Source organism: Pomacea canaliculata, linkage group LG4 (genome assembly GCF_003073045.1).
Source record: "Pomacea canaliculata isolate SZHN2017 linkage group LG4, ASM307304v1, whole genome shotgun sequence".
Classification (NCBI taxonomy): Eukaryota; Metazoa; Mollusca; class Gastropoda; order Architaenioglossa; family Ampullariidae; genus Pomacea; species Pomacea canaliculata.
Window position 1 is genome coordinate 4555593 of NC_037593.1, and position 21392 is coordinate 4576984.

Genomic DNA, 21392 nt, shown 5'->3' on the forward strand with positions numbered 1-21392 from the left:
TCTATATATTTTTCAATATACCACACACACACGTTCATATCAGCTGACATCATCGCGCAGCGAGGAACATCTGTTTTATTGAAGTTCGAAGGCTGGGTGTGGGAGGTAAAATGCATGTCAGAACTGCGTGAATCCTATTTTCCCATCTGCCATGCACACACACACACCTGTGTGTTTATTATAGCCGTTCTGTGCACAGCCTCTGACCCCAAATCAGCCGCTGCACAACACTTATTTGTTACCATAGTGTCGTTTGTCCAACGCCGATCTGTGTGTTCGTGAATGTAATGGGAGTGAAAGTGGTGTGTGTTGGTGTGGGTGTTTATTATACGGATAAACGTACCTACTGAAGCCCCTCTGGTGAGATTGTGAAGGTGAAATGTTTAGTTCACTACGCCTGTGATAGAGCTCTACATAGGACCGCAGGCGAGTGCATCCATTATCTCGTGGAAATGCGGGTTTGCGTTGGGGACAATCTGTAGGTCGAAGCGACTGCCTAATGTCAGCCTCGGAGCTCCTTAACAAGGTCTGGCCATGTCTGGGCAGATGGTACATATATTTATGTATCGAGAAAAAAAACCAACAGCGGAATGGTTCGTTCCTGATGTCAGGAATGGAAGTAAATCAGGCAACAGTCGCAGTAGTGTTCCTGGACTGGGAGCTTAGCTGTTTACTGTTGCTTTATATGTGCTGTCAGTTGGTGTTTCTCAAGGATCTGTCGTTGAACCAGTCGTTTTTATCAAATACCCAATCAGTCTGCTTACTTATCCACTTTCGTCCGTTGCAGGCGGCATAAAGCTGTATTTCTCATGCCACCCCACAAGTGAGGGCGGAACGCTTTGTCATAGATAGTCGTGAATGATTAGTAGCAAATTGAAATTAATGATGACAAGACATAAATTCTTCTGCTTCTTCTCTGCTTGTTTAATTAGCATGTTCACTGTTAATCTTCGTGTAGACATCGTTCTGTGGTAGAACAAAACTTTCCTTTTCTGCCAGAAAAATAGCACCAACCGCTTTGTCGAGAGATGTGCTTGGTATTCTGACACCAGACTAAGTATTTAACTTATTCTCCGTTCGAACTATTTATTTAGTCAGCTCCATGCTTTAAATGGGTGTTAAAGACTTTCGTGTTCTGAAAATATTGTCAGTAAAACATTCCCCCCACTGCATTTTGAAATTACTTATGTTATATATAAAACATGTTTTTATATATATATTATTTGGGGGTGTTTTTCTGTGTGAGAGCGTGACAGAGGATTCTATGTTTTCCTCAGCTCTGTTTTTATATTCTTTCTGCTTAGGTCTGGTCATGAGGCTGGCTATACACGTATACTAAGTGGTACACGTATACTAATGATGATGTACGATTGATGATTGATGATGATAGATCATAATGGATACTGATTTATTGATTGGATGATGATGATTATGGTGGTAGACAAAATGAAAATAGGGAGATGGAACTCTCTGGAGAGAGCACCAAACTGACACATGTCGTTTTAAGGCTTCCGTCCGCCAGAATTGGATTCTCAGGATGGGCGAAAATTGAATTTGGTGCTCTCTAGAGGTCTGATTGTTCAAGGACAAAACTGAGGGAGAGGTTTGATCAGCGAGCTGTTCCATCAGGTGTAGGATAGGGGAGGTAGTACCATACTATTGGCGCGCATAGACTGGAGAGATGAGAAGTTTGATCAATAGGTACTGGCTTCTGGAGGATTCACACGTGTCTTGTGCACGGTGCACAGGGGACAGACAATCGTGATGTTTCATTTGTCCGTAGTCCCTCTGATAATCTAGTCTTCTGGAGGATGCTGGCTTTGCTAGACCTTTGTTAGAAGCAGGACCATCGCCGTGTGTTATTCGCTCGCTGGTATTTCTTAACATTCATTGTTATTTATTTTCATGAAGAATTTCGGCTTGGTCTATTTTGTCTGTTTCTCCTTCTTAGAACTCCTCAAGTTTGACAAATCAGGTTAAAGACATCGAGGTGATAGCCTGCAGGCCCATGCTGTATTGATTTAAAGTTCAGTAATGTGACAACAACGAAACTTGTTTTTTAATCAGAGCATATTAATGTCAACATCCTTCTCATGTGTAAACCTGTTGCATGGAGAAATTTATTTTTGTGTTTATAGACGCTTTATTGTTGTTAGAAATTGTCACCGTTTTAAAAGCGTTCTAAGGCATAACTACATAAGTCCGAATTATGTATTTGAAAATGTATATTGGTTTAAGATAGGCCAGTATATTCCTTATTTTTGTAATATCTCCATTGTCCACCCTTTCTAATCGTATAAAGAGGGAAGGTAAAGGTCTGCAGGCAATATTCCTCAAGAAAGTCCATTGTTCTTTTTTTTTTTTAAATGAAAGGAAGTGATGCAATAGAAAAGTGCTTCATTTAATATATATTTTTTTTTCAAATCGTCTCTTTGTAAGCTTCGTTAAAGATAAAGTTATTTTTATTAGTGAGAATGAAACCTTTTGAGTAGAAAGCTGTGTGTGGGCTTTTGCGCGATGAACAGATCAGCTGTGAAAAAAATAATAATAAAATAAAGCTGTCAGGAGGAAGTCAGCAAAGTTACTTGGGGTGAGGACTAATCACCGTTTTACGGGGAGCCAACAACTGAGGCTATATCACAGCAAAGCAGGCAGCCCTCTAAACTAGTCATTAGATAAGTAAACGATGATTGTAATGCTGCACATTAATTACTTTCCCGTCAGATATAAAGGATTTTGAAAATTCTCTTGTTTTTAAGGTTCTCGGATAAGTCAGTGCCAGTCGATTCCAATAATTTATGAAATGTTTTGGACTACTGAACAAATGAACACACTGACCATTGCAGAGTCATCGAATATGACTTTTTGGCGGCAACATCTACCGATGTGTACGTTGGTCGTTAGTGGAGGCCGTGAAGAGCCAGTGAGACAGCTGGATGCTTGTCTACACCTTGTTAAGTCTGTAATGTTGTTAGCAGGCGGGGACTGATACTCTGGAGGGTCTTGCTCTCTTTCTGTCGGCCACGATGAAAATGTTTAGGCTGTACAGTTAAGCTGTCCATATTTCAGAACAAAAGGAAGAGTGATATTCTAAGATGTCTGGAACAGCGCACATGCCAGCACACTTTAGTCTTTGTGTGTCCGTGTGTTTGTTGTCCGTGCTTTTTCCGTTTGGCTTGCAGTACAGTATTATTGTCCACTTCTGTCTACAACAAAGAACATTTTCTTCATTAGAAGACGAGCGACAAGAGGAGGTGAAAAGTCTTCCACTCCTTGAACTGGTGAGATAAAACTTGTAATGGTCCTGGCAGTATTGACCTTGTTGAAATTTGTGAAGTGTCTGATGACAGTCTCTAATAGTTTCCTTGATGCCAGGATGTGTGCACGAGCGTGAGTAGCGCTTGCAACTGAGTAAATGTGTGTTTGCGTGTGCGTGTGTGCTGAAAGTCTTGAGTACCTGAAAAAATATGGTAATATTTCTGTCAAATACGGCAATCTTTGATGGTTATCACGATAACACGAAAAGAGCATCCAACTTTGAGTAAAACTTGCAATCGAGTGAATATAGTGAGTGTGTGTGTGTGTACGGTGTATCATGATGTCGAATGTCTCTTGCACGTTCTTGTACTGTGGGACTATCCACAACCGCGGTCACAAGCCACACCTCGCGGTCAGTGCAAAGCATGTCGGTCTGCTTTTCAAAGCCTTGAAGCAACAGTGACGAACACCTGGCTGCACACAAAGCTCATTAATCATCTTGTCGAACCGCTCGCCCGTTGTGTTTATTGTTCAAATTAAGACGCTTTCCTTTTGATTGGCTCGGGCAAAAGCATACCTGGGCAAGCGAAAACTGAGAGATTAAAACACATGGAGAGTTTTCCCTCAAAAAATGTGCTCCTTTAAAAAAAGAAGTTCCGAAAGTTTGTGCTGTTCCCTCTTTGTTTGTTAGATGGGCTCGCTTTCAAGCTTACTGTTTTCACGAAGGAGAGAGAGAAAGAGAGAAGGGTTTAGCTGTGTGTGTGTGTGTTAGCGCGCTAATGCACGTGTGTGATAGACTGAAATTCTTAAATTTGACAATATAATATCTTTATTTTTGTCTCATTCCAGAACCAGATAATGAGGTTAACAAATTATTGTCAGGGTTACGCAATTTCTGCTCGATTTCTACAATAATGTGACACCAGACCATAAATGTGTTCTTAATTCTGTATCACCACTCTCCATCGCTCTCCATTATTTTTCTCTCTACCTCTTTCTCTCTCCAACTTCCCACGCGTATTTCAATCATTTTTTTGCCCAGAAAATAATAGCAAGAATAAAAAGGAAAAAGAGGAAGTGAGAGAGAAGGTGAGGGGGAGGGAAAGACGAGACAGTCAGACTTTCATTTAATGACATTGATAAAAACCCAGACTTCTGATGTCCAGATGATCTCAAAGCAAACCAGTAAATACAAAGCCCAGATTTTTTTTTGCGAATCCCAGTAAATAATCCTTTTATAGCAGACAAGTTGTATGCTTTGATCTTGATCCGCAATGGCAAGATATTTATTTTTAAAGGGCAAGGAGGGAATGGAGGAAGAAAAAGAGAGGTCTCTAGACTTTTCTTTTTGTCTTGGATCAATGGTGGCAGCACAAGCTCAAGATGGCTGCGAGCTAAGGGCAAGGTGGAGATGGAGGGAGAGGTAGAGCGTGCAACAAGCATGCGCAATGAGTCAACAACACAGACGTCAGGATTGTACACGGATTCCTACATTGTGAAGGCTTTAACCATTGGGACAACTGGGGCATATCTTAATCCTTTCTCCACAAATATGTTGTCACAATTTTGACCTCTTGGTGATGGCGAGGCGTGCATCTCGGGAATGGACGATCACCCAGATTTTCAGAAATAGTATCTTGCATTAAGCTTTACCTAGTCAACAGAAAAAAACTTCACCCCACCCAAAAAAAAAACAACAAAAACAAACAAATAAACAAACCAAAACAACAAAACTAGACTCTCGAGCATTTTGTTCGTTATCTACGTTATCTGTTTATTGTCATCACGCGTAAGCAGACAGCGCTAATCTGATTTACCTTTTTTGATTCTCTTCTTTGTGCGAATGCTTAAGTTGTATTTTTTTTTGTGGTTCTCTATCTAATAGCCTATCTCCCTGACCATCATTCACGGCTCCAAACTATCTTTTCGAGATTTTTTTATCTTTACCATCCGATCATGTGTCGAATCTTTTCTCCAACTCTGGCTCATCTTTTTGATCACCTCGTGCAGAGCGTCGATCATGTGACACCATCTGGCCTTTCCCCTGGTAATCTTGGCTCTCTCTTGTGTCTCTGGAGTTTCCTGCCTCTCTGAGCATCTTTACTTGCAGATCATTTGTCAGAGGCCCGCCACCTGACATTTCGCCCCCACAGCGATCGCCACCTAAATGTCTTCACCACCATCGCCGGTTTATCGCCTCCTTTTCTTCTTCCTTCTTCTCATTATTTTCAAGTCAGGATTGTCACGGGTTGGATTTTAATTCCTTGCTCAATTTCCTAGCAAGATTGCGCTGTGATGTTTAACAGCTGGGCTGCAGACGTCATCCACCCCACCACCCCAACCATTGGATGTCCGTTAACTCGGATCGCGTGCAGGGAACCCACCCGAGTGTTCAGCCACAGGAAATGTTCATTCACAGTGGAAACCGATATGGAGGTGGCATCTGAGTACGTGTGATTTGTATGCATGTGATTTGTGTACCTGAGGTTTGTTTGCGTGTGATTGGTGTATTTGTGATACTTGAACGTGATGTGCATGAGATTTCTTTGTGCATGATTGGCGTAGTTATTTGTGAAGTGTGATTTTCGTGCTTCGATTTAACGTGCATGTGATTTGTGTGTTTCTGTTTGTGAAGTTTGGCTCTGGTTCCATTAGGCGTCAGTCGAACACTGTTCTGGTATGGAACATCTATTGAGAAATTCGGTTGAAATGTCGATTGCTGTGACCTAATATACTAAACCGGTCGGGTACGAACGCTTTAGTCGAGTCGACACGACTTTACAATAAAACTGTCGACGTGGGTTACTTCACTTCGCGATGACAGTATGAGAGAGAAGCGAGTATTGACGCTTGAAACCTTTAATGTCACTGACTTTGTGACTGTGACATGGGGAAGATTCAAACATAATATTAACAAAGCAAAGCGGAATATAAAAGTCAACTTACAGAGTTTGCTTTCGAATCAATGAGCATCAGGCACCAATAATTTATGTATAGTGTGTATGTTGGGGAGAGAGAGGCTGTGTGGGTTTTTTAAAATTTTTTTTGTTGTTGAGTGGACTGGGTGGATGTGGCTTGAGGGGGCATTAGAAAGAGAGTGATTGCTGTAGCTCCGGCGTTGTTGCTTTGAGTATAACAGACATCAGTATCTAGCACTTGGCGGTGTTAGAGCGCATGGTTATTTGTTTCTTGCGTTGGAGGAAAATAACCACAAACAGTCAAAGTTACGAGGCCGCGACAAAATAAACTCCAGACATGTCCATGTTTTTCATCTAACCGCTCATAAATAAGCCACAGTTGTTTGACCAATTTCTTCGAAATGTGAGTCATTGCATCAAATAAGTTGATTGGTGAAGGACAAGAGCAGCTCACATCGTGTTGTATCCACCTGCTCCAAAGTTACTGGGACAACCCAGAGGGCTCTTCAGACTTTGATAACAGGCAGAAACTTCTGAAAGTGTCTGAAGTTCTTCGTGATGACATGCATGTCTTGTCAGGAGAATTTTTTTCAACTTCCCTCGGGCCGCCAATTCCGTGTACCTGCATCCAGGATCAACAGACTGGGCCTGTCCTTTGTTGTTTCGACCGTGCGACTTCTAAATGTTGCTGAGTGCAGATAAATGTATTACTATGTAAATAGGAACCATGAATATACGACAGTCGATTTGTGCAGCGGATATGAATATGTTGTGGTATTGTTGTTTTGTTGTTGTGCTTCCATATAGAGTTGCCTCTAATTGCCCTCTGGGATAAAGTCTTATCTCAACAGGAAGAAAAAAAATGTTCGAACATAATACTTGTGTGAATACATACATCGTAGACGGTTTGTAGAACGGCTAAAGAAACTGATAGGACTTTCCCGTACAAACTCGTAATTCTCCCTCTCCACACCTCGACCTGACTACCAGTCACCAAACACCATCCCGCGTCCTCTCGCCTGGTGGAAAATCGTTAATTGCCGCAAAAGGAGAAAAGTGTGGAAGGTGGTGAAAACGACAGATCCGATGATGGCGGCGAGAAGCGCACGGAAAGTTCAGCGGCGCCGTGCATCCATCGCCGCGCCCCACTTTCCTCCCATCATCTCGCGACATTTGCACGCGGATCGAAGTGCACTGTGGGTAATGCGCATCCTGTGCACTCGGCGCTGGAGCGAGGGATGCTGCAGCACTGTCTGTGGAGGAGAAGCACAAACGAAGCCCCAGTCTAGGGCTGCAGTGCCAGAGCTTAAATAACTTAAAAAATACTTTTGCGCTCTGACATTCTGTTAAAAGCCAGTGTTTTGTGGGTGCCATCGATCTATGCTTTCTTGCCTGGTTTTTTCCCCCGTTTCTTCGGATGCCTCCCAGTAGGCTCTTGTTACGAAATAATTATTGGTTACAGTTTTTAGTTTGTCGCAGATCGTGTTTGTGTGTTTTGTTCAAAAATTTTCCCCATCTGTCTTGTGTTTCTCTTTTAGTTACCTAGGGTTAATCTAAAGACAAGGCTATAAGGTGTTTAGAATTTTATGAAAGCAGTTTAATTGTTTTCATTTTCCGATGCACATTTCCGTGGTACTTTTCTTGAGGCTGATGGGTACGAAAAGGAGATAGAAAGGCTTATCTAATCTTTCTGTGGTCCACGGAAGAGCACAAGATCAGATCACAGATTGTTAGTAAAAGTCACATTTGGACATGCACGGCTAGCGTGTATACAGGCTAATTCTGCACGCACACACGCACGCACGCAGCAGAGAGAGAGAGATGTCAATGACCGTGTATGTACTTTTACAGATCAGATTTTTTAAAAGCTGTGCTCAACGGACGAATGGAAAAACGGAAGAAACACTGTAAGCCATATAACACTCATTAAGCAGCAGACACATGACACGTGACCACGTTCTGCCAATCAGAAAACACGTTCTTAGCCTGGAAAAATGCCGAATCCCAAAGTCACAAAGTCCCGTTGTACTGGTAAATGTATTGGCAGGGTAGCAAACAAGTGTGGACTGAGCATTGTGACCGATGTCCCAAACGGTCGCTTAAATAACCGTTGGTTTCCTTGACCTTTACACGCATCTTTGGCATCTGTGGTCCATCGTTCGTTTGCTCGGTGAAGACAGACCTTCAAGCTAAAGATGCACAAATATGACCAAAGGTTTGACCAAGTTTGGTGAAGGTTTTATTTAACCATCACATAAAAACTTTGCTAAATTTGGGCAAGCTTTTATATATATTTGTCCGGTTAACAACCGAGAGCATTGTTAAATGTGTGACTTTGTTTGGCCGATTTTTACATGACCATCAGACATAAACTTTGCCAAGACGAAGTTTCTTTTCTTACAAATAATATTATCGTCTCGAGGCAGGAGAAAAACCAGTTGTTCGCAGGCGGACCTGGAATCTTAGTTTCCACGGGCATTCGGCAAACAACGCTGTGTACAAACAACAAACACATTTGTTTTACGGACCTCACCAGCGTAAAAACACTTTTTGATTCTGAAAGCTTCTTTGTTTTGTGTTTTTGTTTTTGTCGCGGCAATGTCGAGTTTAGCTTTTTTGTTTGTCTTATCACTTGCTTGTTTGCTTTGTTTTTGTTTCCTAGGATATTTCAGACGGATGTTTTCTGCCTTCAGTTGTTGTTTATTGAATATTTTGTGTTGAATGATTGATTAATAAATTGAGAGAAAATTATTTATTCACTGTCTATTTTTTTTCCATTGTGCATTGCTGAGTTCATTTATTCTTTCGTCTTTGGTTCTTTCGGGCTTAATTTTCCCGTTCTGTTTTGCTTTCCTTTTATTTCTATTCTTTTGATCGCGCCTGCTTTGAACTTTTTTCTTATTATGCCATGTCCGAACTATATGTTCTTGAAAGACTGCTACCAGTCGCATTTGCTGTATGGCTTTATAGACTTCAGTCATACACACTTAAGTTCTCTCTCTCTCTCTCGCCTTGCTGTATCGATCTCCAGCAGTTCCGTGGACTCTTGGAGGGCTCTCAGTTGCAGCAAGCTCGCATGGTTTCTAATGGAGTGCTAAAAAGCAGCCAGGAATTAACGATTGTCTTGCTTCCAGAGGGAAGGTTGTTGTTAGGAGCAAAGAACTGAGTCGGAAAGGCCACTTCCGAAAGGATTAGGTCGCTAGTGTAAGGAGGCCTGCAAGTGCCATTCATAACCATGCAGATGTTTCCAGACGGCCGACTAAAGAGAATCTTGGCGGGATTTTGAAAGGTTAGGGTGAGACTCGGGGCATGATTTCTGGGAGAAATTTGTAGGGCACAGATTAGTTGAACAAACATCCACATCTTCCGTACCTGGACTGTCGGGAGGAAGTGTGTTAGTAAAACTTTCTTATAGCTTATGGGGACAATGTTGCATTACAGAAACAAAGAAAAATAGAAGACCTCTTTAGTCATTTGAAATTTTATTTTATTTCCTGCATAGCACTAGACGTCTATGAATACCAGTGTTTTTCATTCATCAGACATTTGGAATTCCATTGCTTTTCATGCCTCAGGCCACATTCTTAGAATGTCTAAATGGCATAGAGCTTGTAGCTACTTTGATGACCCTTACTTTCTTTTCATAGGGCGGAGTTAATGCTGGTTACCCCTGGCAATGTAATTTGGCAACTCTTTCACAGATGCGTTAATACTTGTGACTGAGCAACTTTTTTGCAAGATGGGCTGATATTTACATGTATTTTGGCGAGTTATTTCTAGCGGCAATCAGTATTGCGTATATTAAAACAATGTATCCTCCACTTGGAGATAAATACTCCACCCTGGTATAGATGCGATGGTTGAAGCGGAGAAATCTCTGGAGCGCAGTCAGGACCGCTGTGATGTATGCCGGACCCTGAGACAACGTCTCCAAGACGTAGCTGGACGTACGGGGTCACGTCACGCAGCCCAGGCCGCAGCACGTGATTTGCTGGTGAGGCTAAGGTCGTAAAGACGACTATATGGGCTCATCGCTTACCGAATGTGTGTGTGATTAGACTCTTTCTTTACAAAGAAACTTATTTTTGCCTTTTTGTGATTTGTTTCCTATTTCTCTCGGTTCCCTTGATCCGAACGTTTCACTTAATTATCAACTAAGCTTAAAATGATTGCCAGCTGCGATGTTCGTATCTGCAACCATCTCTGTCCGTGAGAAAGTGCAAATACCACCAGCCTCGCGCTTCACTCACTGAATTGAATAACTAACCACTGCAGAATGCAGGTACTTTAACAGTTAGAACGATTACTTTTATGTTATTACTTTTAACCCTGGCTGTTGCAGTGATACTAAACAGATCTTACTTCAGTTGATGGCAACATTTTCTGGACAGATCAGCTCAAATCGGTGCCTGTGACCTTTCATGCGGAACTGTCAACCATTCTTTCTTCGTAGCCACAGAGCCTCGTTTTGGACAGCCGGAAGTGGTGCGCGGGAAGAAGGGCAAATCGGAAGCCAAGTGTAAATCCGCACCTCATGAAGGGCTTTGATTTAGGACTCCCAGATGGTGGTGTCGCCCAGGCAACAAGTCTGGGTCCGAAATGGATTTTCGCTGATGATGAGTTTTTCTTATTTTCTCCTTCTCTCCCCGGTCGTTTTGGGCATGTCAAGCTTGATCTCAGCGATTTAGTCGTTCTAATAAGCAGCGGCAGAGATCTGTCGCTTGGGTAACCATCAATTGCGGCTCACTAGCAGTGGCTGTCAAGCACTCACAGCATTTTCTTCTCAGTGGTCGACAATAACGGACTGGACAAGTGGCACAAGTCGATTAATTAGCAACAGCTCCCTGTCTTAGAGACTGATAATCGTAATGTGTAACAAGTAAATTTGGATTTCTGTCCGCCAAAGACAGATCTTCTTAACATTTTGTGATGCAAGCGGTTAAACAGGAAAAGCCCGGCCCAACTATAGCCCATGTCGATGGTGTAAACCACTTTACTGGCCGGTCCAGCCCATGTGATCTGTATGGTGTACTGTGTACACCCGCCAAGGAAGCGAGAGGCTGTGTGGGGTGGGTGTGCATCGGCGGGTGCACACGCGTTGTGGTGACCTGACCCCTGTTGTCCGTCTGGATTGTCTTTCGAACACAGAGGTACAGAACCTTTTTTCCCCCAAGGGACATTAAGACAACAAATTTCATCTTTCGCGGGCCATGCAGAAATATCAGCTTAAAAATTAGCCTGCTATATATTTGGTCCAGAACCGTAGTTTCGCCACACTTTTGAAGTGATCATGTACAATCCTAGCCTGCCTGGCGCTAGCTGTAGTCTGAGTCATCGCAATACAGGCAGACAGACCGCGGGTAGTCGAGGAGAAGCATACATGTCTGACCCATCATGTACTCGTATGTGTCCCTGTCTATCCAGTAATGAACATTAATTCTTTGTCCCTCAAAATTTACGTTATTATTGTAATTCGAATAATATAAGTTTATGTTGCTATGAAAAACACTCCTGAATTTATTGAGTTTCGAGTCTCACCTACGGTTGCCTTGGCCGGGCCTGATCAAAAGAGTTCGCGGACCTTATGTGGCCCGCGGGCCGGACTTCCACACACCTGTTCTAACACCTGAACACGCACGTCATGAGACTGCAGCCGAGGTAATCGTCCTTTGCTGGTAATGTCGGCTTTGAAGCTCAGCACAGGCGAGCAGCACCAGCTGTAGACGACGACGACGACGACGACGATGTCAAAGAAGATGTAGTTGTTACAGCAGCAGTAATGAAGAGAAGGCCTGATGAACACGCGGAAACCTATAGCAACAGCAGCTTCCCGTCACGTTGGCTGCGTGACAAATGTGACCACTGACCAGTGCTCACCGTGATACAACCACTGCTAATTGGTTCTTGAGGACAAACTTCGTCTGAACTGCCTGATGCGTGTGGAACTGGGATGGTTTAGGGGACGAGGGTGGGGTTTACAGTCACAGACCGTTGATTTGTTTGTGGGAGGAATGTAATCGTGTTTGTACTGGCACTGGCAAGCTTCAGCGGACGGCGACCCACACTTCATCCCCTCCCCCAGCAAATACCACTGGTCGTGCATGGCACCGTCCTGCTGCGAAGGATGACTTGAACAGTTTCTTCGTTTTACGAATAGAGAGAAGCCATTATCCGATTTCATAAAGAAAAGTGTGGAAATGAGGAACGGAATTTTTGCACGTAATGGAGATTTGACCGTTTTTGAAGGCGTTGACGTAACGAGCTTAACACAAAAATATAAACTTGTTGACAATCTTTGGCATATATCGTGCATGCAGACTGGCACAAGCTCCCTTCCTCCATCTCCGCATCTTCCTCCGTAGCTCTCTCTCTAAAAAGCGTTCGTACGCATGCGCAGACATCACTAGAAGTTCTCGTCACAACGGGCTGAAGATCCTTTGGTTAATTTCCTTCGCTGCTGCCCATCGCTGTCGGCTTGCTGTTCATGAGTTATTCATGAAGATGCCTGTTTGCTGCCTGCCTTTTTTCTGTTGGTAGCGTCTCGCTCTCCCCTCAAAAATCAGCCCTGGAATAATCTGTACACAGCTGGCGATCTTGAGCAAGGCAGCTCCCTGCTCTGAAGTTTCCGTTTATGTTTTTATTTGGCAGACAGATCAAATGTTTTTTAAAAAAGTAATTGTTGCTAAGAGCTGACCGAGCTATACCAGTTTGTAATCTTAATAAACAGTAATTACTACTTCAGACTATTATGTTTGTTTAGAAATCAAATTATTGGGTGAACCTCGACAGCGTTCTACACCAGCTGAGATTGTTCGTTATTTGTTTAATGGACTTAGTGGCAAGTGTATGGGTTGTTTATTCCTGTTTTGACAAAGTACTTTTGAAACACCAAAAGAGGATGAAAGTATTGTAAAAAAAATCCATTTACATACAAGGACATTCCTTATGCATTAAAAACAAACAAACAACAACAAAAACACAAACAAACAAACCAGCACATCTCGTCCTCACCGACCGGTGCATACTTCAGGCCGAGATATCCCCGTTTGATAGAACTTCCGACAGACCCTAACTCTCGTGTGACACGTAAATGCGTGGAGGATTCCTGCTTGTCTGCCCGATGCGCTCCCAGTCCTATTATTTAGTGGCTTTTTTTTCTTTTCTTTTTGTGAGGGAACAGCAGCCCAGAGCCCACACAAGGGGTTGACGGCAAGGGAATCGATCAGCTGTCAAACATTTCTTCTGCCCAACTATGTGTTCCTTCACCACATCCACCACCAATCTGCTAGCTTCCAGTTGGACTCAATTTTTTTTTATATAATTAAGAAAAAAGTGATTGAATTCCAATCTTCCATCGGTAGCGGACTTTTTCTTTGAGCTTATTCTCTCCCTCGGCTGTCTTTCACATTCATCTCTTTCACTTCTTCCTCCATGTTTCCTCACTCTCTTCCTTATACTCTTTTGTGTCCTTTGTCCAGTTTTCATTAGACATTTTCCTTTGCTTTAAACAAGAAATAAATTTGTTTATGCTTCTGCTGTCTTGAGCTCAGTTGTGCACATGTGTAAGGTACTAGAAATCTGCCTCATTCCGTAACTGATTCCAAAACTTGGCACCACATGTCCATCATGCTAAACGTTTTAAAGCAGATTAATATTGTTTTGAAAAGATCAGAGCAAATTCTAACTTCACATCAAAGAATAACAATTTACCAAGCATTTGTTTTTGCGGTCCTGATATCAGCCACCGCGGTGGACGGGGCCTCAATACCAGAAGCCATCAATCTACATCATGCAGCTATTCTGTCCGCTGTCGTTGGCATGTTGTGAAAATGAAGGACGACATCCATTCAGTGGCGACTGTTGATGTTGGCCTCTTTCAATGTCCATTTACATGTCGCATCTTTGGCTCGTCCTGTAGCTGAGGGAGAAATTCGTTCTCCATATGACAGTGAACAGTTCAGTTTTACTTGCGTCCAACGATGATTTGATGATCGCCATGCAGATATAAAGTACTCTAAAACTGATTTATCATTATCAGACTTCGATATCGACATGCGACTCGCTGTCGTCTTCAGTTTTTTATATTTTTTTATCGATGTATGCATTTGATGGTTTATGAAGAAAGAAATGCGGTGCCAATGAATAATTGAATAAATCAGCGAATAAATAAATGAATGAACCGAGAAAGTGTGCTAGCTTTTTTACTTTTCTTTTATTTTTGCACTCGGGTGGCTCAGCGTAGCAGTGATTTATGTTTAAACTACTCCTACTTTGTGTCCTATGGCATTCAGATTCTGATACAAGAACAACAAAATTAGCTACGATGTCTGTTGCTTATTAGTATCACCAAAATGTTCAGTAATTCTAAAGGATAACCAAGATGTCTGTTGCTTACAGAACATCCTCAAGATGTTTATTAAGTGTAATGTCACCGAGATATTAATTGTTAGAAGCCAAATGTCTGCCATTTACAAGACATTTGCTCGAACTCGCTCGCTGTTGAAAGTTCTTGTTACATTAGTTCTTGACCATCTGTTGGTCGACCTTGTGAGATCGACTGAAGGGACTCCTCAACCCTATTGAAACTAGTTGTGGAATGGGTGACTATGTTTGGTAAAATGTTCACATGATCACCCTGTAAAAAAACAACAGCAAAACAACTGTTCAAACCATGATGACATACTCGATAACGTGTTAGACTATGGCGGACATTTAATGGCCCTGCTAATATTTTACGATGGGCCGAGGGCCGACAATAGTCGCAACAGGGGCGTTAGAGTTCCAGCGTAGAAGTCTTCTCCTTCAAATCCTTGTTAGCCCTCTTGTTGTGATGGCTGGAAATGAACGCATACCACGAACGGGGAGACCACATGGATGGGCGACGAAAGCGCGCGACCCGCCGTCCAGGCTGCAGGATGCAGGCATCACAAAAAGTCAGCTGAGCAAATGAACGGACCAGTCATCTGGTCTGTGTCCTTGTGATCGCCCCGGGGCAGAGAGATCATCCTGACGGCAACAACCTCCCCCACCTTTCAGCACCGCCTCCTTCCTGGTGTGCGCGTGGAGAGCCAGGCACGTGCTGATTGCAACGACCTGCAGCACGTTGGTGGCACCCGGGCTCTGTGCACGTGCTGGCGGCTGGGTTGGGACCGTCGCGTGGCCGACCGATGGAGGGTACGTGCTGGAGGGAGCAATGAGTGAAGCGCAGTTGACACGTGATGCCACAGACATCCTAATGCGGTCACATCTTCAGGGAATGCTGTCTGTCTGTACCTCCATGCCTGCCTGCCTTTCTGTGTCATCCTTTATCTCAGCCTCGCGCACCGGCCTCCGGACATTGCACACAGTCATGGAGAGAGAGAGAATCAGTGGGATGACTTTAGTGTTCAATATCAGTACGTTGATGTTATTAAGCAAGCTGCAGTCGATATTGGAAGTTTGTTTTCGATGTCTCTAATATCTGAACATTGCTCAGTCTCTTTCTTGGTACCTCAAAGACTATTCACATATTGGGATGTAGTGTCTTCTCTCACACAGTGTTACAGTTCTATCCTCTATATGGAAAGTTTGACCTAAAGTTGTATTTCTATAGCGTAAAAGCGATTGACTTTATCAGTTGCTTTTTGTTCTTGACCGTGTTGAATTACTAATGTGCTAATGGATTTGGATATTGTAGCGGACAGGTTAAACTGTGTTGGCTGTTACATCGCTCTAGACAGTTGTAATCAAACTGTGTCGTTGAGCCCGCTAGGAGATTGTAACGGACGAATTACGTTGGCAGCACGTGTTCTCCGCATTGTAATGGTTGTAACTGTAAATGTCCAAGCGTCTCGAAAGAATTAGCGGATGTGATGGAAAGTGAGACCTAGTTTCCAAGACAGGTTTCTGATCGACAGTCTTGCAATATGAGTCTCTCGCTCGGTGATGGTGTTTAAACTATCCTGTACTCGTTGGAGAAGAGCATACATTCACGAAGGTCGATGTGTTTACTGTTTATGCCAAACAACAAGGTGTGCGCGTTACATGTATGGTGTGAAGAGGTGTGGTGAGGGAGGACGAGGGGGATATCACATCGCAAACGCGTTAACTTCCGTGCCGGACAGTGCGTGATCCAAGATATGTCCGACACTGCACGGAAGTAAGCGTTCTTGTGCATGCGCGTCGCCCTGTAAGCTTCACTAAAACCGATATTTTATAAATAAATAAATAAAAAAAAAAAACAACACCCAGTCCCTGGATGCGAACCCTATTCCCAGGCACTGGAACCTGCTTTACACTCGCACTGTCATCGTCGACACGGTCTTTCCATTAGCAGTCTACCCTGCAAACACCGTGTAAGAGAACAGGTTGGAGCCGCACCACATTAAGTGAGGAGACCAGTCGATAACAGGTCGTTGTGCCTCACCTTTGATGATTCCGGACGGGATTAATTCTCCAGCAAGCAGCCTGAAGACTGCTGACCTTTACTGGTGTCCCTGGGTGCGCTAGCAGCTCCCACAGTCACGTGGGGCGGCCCTAGCCACCGGCTCGCAGGAACGTTTCCGATGCGGCATGGGACACTGTCGTGGCAGTGAATCTCCAACGAAAGGTCATCGGGTCAAGAGGTGCACTACAAAAATAAATTGTAGCTTTTTGGTTGTTATGTATGTGTGTGTGTGTGCTCTAGAGCGCAGACTACATTAAATGTCGTTTTGTGTGGATTTTGCACACTGGGCTGTATTAGAGGAGTTCGCATTACACTTTCGACCTCGTTCTATGACATTTTCTAAGGGAATGTGCATTATTTTGTCCGGATCTCATACAAAGAACATAGACACAACGACTTTGTACGAAACAAGATGGCCAAGCTCGTAGGACACCAAGAACCTCTACTTTCAACAGTCAGGCGACGTAAGCTGGTCTTTTTTGGGCCACGTGACCCGGGACGACACCCAGTCGAAGATTTTCCTTCAAGGCATACCTTGCAGGGTAGCCGACACCGCGGTGGCCAGAGGAGGAACTGACTTACAAACGTCAAAGACTGGACTGGTCGTCCTGACTATCGCCCACAGTAGGCAAGTGACGGACCGTCAGCGTCTATCCGTGTGATCCCCCCAACCACTGATGCCGGTCAAGGGACAGAGTGGCAGTGCAGAAGACAGCAGACTGACAGAATATTGTTAAACGCAGATGACTAACAACGATCTCTTAAGCTGTTTAAAAAATATATAATTGGTTTGAGACAACATTTCGTCGATAGCGACATCTAAGGGGCACAACTGTAGCAGTGACTAAGTCATTAAAAGCGAAGGGTTGCGTCTCTTATTGCCGCTGTGGCTGGGACAATGAACGGAAGGAACATTTTCAGTTTTAAAACTGTTCATATTATTGCTAATTTTTCATGCTAAGCGTTTTAGTCATTATAGTTTAAGAAGTATTCTTTACATGATGTAATATTTAAATATTTTGAAATACTAGCAATATTCTTTGCCGTTTTGTTGATTGCTTGTTATTAAAGAGAATGATTGGTATGAAGGCGTAAGATGCACTCAAATTGTAGACTATTCAAACGTACAAAAACAGATTGGGGATACTGTAAAATGAACAGTTCTATTAATCTGAAGCTTTTTTTAATCAGCCATACACAGAATTAGTAAATGATTCAGTAGAAAATATTATGGAACTGAGTGATTACATATAAAAGCATATACAGAAGTCACACCAGAGATTTGACAAAGAATTGTGTGACAGTGCTTAAATCTTTATAGAAAAAAATTTTCTTGGAAAATATAACTGCATAGGTGTATGGAGTAAGCAACATCTTATTAAAAGCAGAAAATGCATGGTAATTATTCTGTAAACCTGAACACATTCTGGTAGTTTCTTCATTTAGCACTTAATATGTCTTGAAGACAGATGATGTACCATGCATCTCACCCTATATCTTCCTTACCAAAGTTGGACAGTTGCAGAATTGAATGTTGGTCTATTTATAGGCATAGTTTCTTTTTTTAAAAGCCCTTAAATTTGTTAAAGATTTTGTGAAAACCTAATATGCTTACCTGGTGGTGTTTATATGCTTACTTTGTGTGTATATGCAGAAACCAGCACAGCTGAATGAGCAGGAACGGGAGCAGCAACGGCGAGAGTTGGAAGCAGCCAATGAAATTCTACACAAAGAGATCGAAAAACTTGAGCAAGCACTTCAAGACAGCGAAAATGTGGTAATTGGATTTTAATTCCTCCCCCCCCTTCAAAAAAAAGTCTTCGTCCTTTTTGCACATGCATCACAGTTGCTGGAAGGGATTTAAAAGTCTCTCCAAAGCCAACTGTACTTGTGGGAAAAATACTTAAATGGTTCTAAACACCCACATTATTAAGTTATTAAAGTAATAATGATATTCAGGGAAGTGGTCATGTTACTGAGATAGAACTAGCATACTTTTCTAATATAATTTTTTCAGGGTACTTGAAGTGCCATGACTCAATCAACAAACCCACAAAAGATTTAGCATCAAGTAAAAAGAGGAAAATTGTACTTAATTAGCTTGTTATTTGCTAGTACATGCACATTACAGGGTTTAAATTATTTCAGAAAGAAAACCTGCATCAGAAGAGCAGAGAATGTGAGGTGTTAAGGAGAACCATTGCTGAGCTTAAAGAACACAACAAAGAATTAGTAAGTTCTAAGTTAAATGTGCTATATTTTTTACCTTTTCATTTTGATTTTTTATTTAGATTTTGAATATAAGTTTTGTGTTTTAGTAGAAGGAAACATCTAAAGTTTCAGAGTCGTTTTTCTCTATTTTATTTTTGATCATGGAGAAATGAACTACTTTCAAAATGCAACAATTCTGATAATAGTTTGGGTGAAAATCGACTCGAAGCACAGTTGCTGGTTTTTCTTCGAGTCTTTATATGATGGTAAATTGGCTCTAAACACCCACAAGCAATAATTTTTTTTAAAAGGTGGCAGAAAGAAAGTTACGAGCTCAACATTATAAATTCCAGATTCTGAAAATGGTAAACTGCTTTCAGTTTACTACTTCTTATGAGCACCATACTATGTTCGCTATATAGGGGCGTTTCATGTAAGATACATTTGTGTCCTGATAAAAAAATACTTCATTGAATGAGGCAGAAACTTGCTTCAATCGGTTTTCAGATCACAAGGGATTGTCAGTGTAATACCATCGTCTTAGGCCTAAACCCTTGACAGAGTGCCACATGTGGCTAGTTTAGTTTGTGATGTAGGAACGGCAGCCTGGCCAAACTAAGGGAAGCAAGCAGTTACCCTGATTTAGGCTGGCTTTCTTATCTCCCCTATAGAGTTTACTAATACAATAGTAACAACATCAAGGCTCAAGAGCAACGACTTTAAGCAAATAAAACAAGCTAAAGAAAAATTGAAAATAAAATCTTTAGCATAGTAACAGCGGCCATTAACCATCCATTATGCCTACCCTTTGTTTCTTCTGTCCGCATTGTTTTGAAGAGTATTTACTCATTTTATCAGTAAAAATTTTGCTAATGCAATGTAAATGTTTTACTTCTGATATTGAAACTAACATAACGAGTTGTAAACTACATAAGAAGTTTACAAAGAGACAACGAAGCATGAAATGCACAGGTTTCAGCTTTGTGCAATTTAAAAAAAAAAAATTGCTTTTCCACAATTTTGTTGGTAATATAAGTCATATTCTCATAGATTATATAAAGAAAGTTAGTTGAATGATATGAGACACTTTAAAATTTTGTTAGACTGGATAAATAATTCACATTGCTCTAGGTCGATTTTACATCAGCTTTGTCTGTTGCATGACAGCATCTGGTCGTAAACGGACGCTGAAGCCCAATGGTGTGTGTAGTTGTGCACTGCAGTTGTTGTGAGAAGATCTTGAAGAGCTAACAAGCTCACTGTTTTTGCTGTTTTACAGGAAGAGGAATTACACAGCACATCAGCTACAAATACGCAGCTAGCAGTACAGCTTTCTGAACTCGAGGAAAAGGTCAAAGACTTTGACACAGTGAGTACGGTTGTTTTTTTTTTTGTTTTTGTTTGTTTTGTTTTTTTTGTCGTTGTTTTGGCTGACAGTAGACAGGTCCCCTTTGATGTGGATGTCACTTCTACCTACTCACAGTGTCTTCACCAGAAGACGATTGTTTCTCACGACCTTTTATGTCTTCATTTCATACGTAAAGGTACTTATAAAATTTATGAGGTGAATGATCCATGCAAGCATACAAGCTCTCTTGCAAGCTGGCTCTGAACTTTGGCTTCATTTATCCATTTGGCCACTATCCAGGATTGCGTTGATCACATTTCTTTCATCTTTTTATCTGACCTTTGGCTGTTGCTTTTGCTCAATGTTCCAATAACGGTGCATCCAGATCATGTTCAAGAGAAAAGCATCATTTAATCCTTGGTGTGTTATATAGTTAGTTACTTGTGACGCTTGAATTACTGTCATGTTATATTGTTACATGTAACACAGGTATTGATGTTCGTGTTATATTGTTACTTGTAAAACAGATATTGTTGTGTCATATTGTTACATGTAACACATGCATTTTCCTTTGAAATCTTGAGCGATGATATGATGATGAGACTATAGATGCGAGACAGTCGGGAAGGGGAGGTCAGTGTGTGTACGACTCGCTAGAGGGGGAGGTCACCACAGATTACCTCTGTCGTTATCTAGGTGGGTTTTTAAGATAAATGCCAGTTCTGACGAGTCTTCGACTGCTCTGTAATACCAACTCTTTGTAAATTATTTACATTACTCCCTGCATCTTGCAAGCTTAAGCCTTTATGGTGAAGCGCGTCTTGGTGGCCAGGGACTAGACAATGAAGTGGGAGAAGGGATGCTGATGCACTGAGTAACGCTGATACTTCACCGTCGACGACGACGACGATCATCAGCCGGATTGATTTCCTCTCCGCACTAGCCTCCCCTTCCTTCCTCCCTACAAATCACGAACACCACTCACAACAATAAAGACATAAAAAAATCCATGCCATACCAACCTCAAGGCTAACGCACTATATATAGCCCTTTAATGAATCAAACCCTGAAGAACAGAGAGAGAGAGCAACGGTAATTAGAAATTAGTTTGGTCAGGTCCGCTGAAGCTGTCAGATTTGCTGCTTTCAGCGTGGCTAATGGCATATGTTCGTGAACCTGTACCTTCATTTCCTTAAATAATCTGTTTTTTCTTTCTTTTCTTTTTTGTTTT

General features: G+C 42.1%; 1 protein-coding gene across 4 annotated transcripts in view; it reads left to right on the forward strand.

Annotated features, from left to right (window-relative positions):
• LOC112562103 (trichohyalin-like) overlaps window positions 1–21392 on the forward strand; it is a 126447-nt gene that overhangs the window by 45341 nt on the left and 59714 nt on the right. For all 4 annotated transcript variants that reach the window (XM_025235113.1, XM_025235112.1, XM_025235110.1 and 1 more), the window contains exons 7-9: window positions 18257–18379; window positions 18751–18834; window positions 20093–20182. In XM_025235113.1, the coding sequence (XP_025090898.1) occupies window positions 18257–18379; window positions 18751–18834; window positions 20093–20182 (297 nt within the window). The remainder of the gene's footprint in view (window positions 1–18256; window positions 18380–18750; window positions 18835–20092; window positions 20183–21392) is intronic.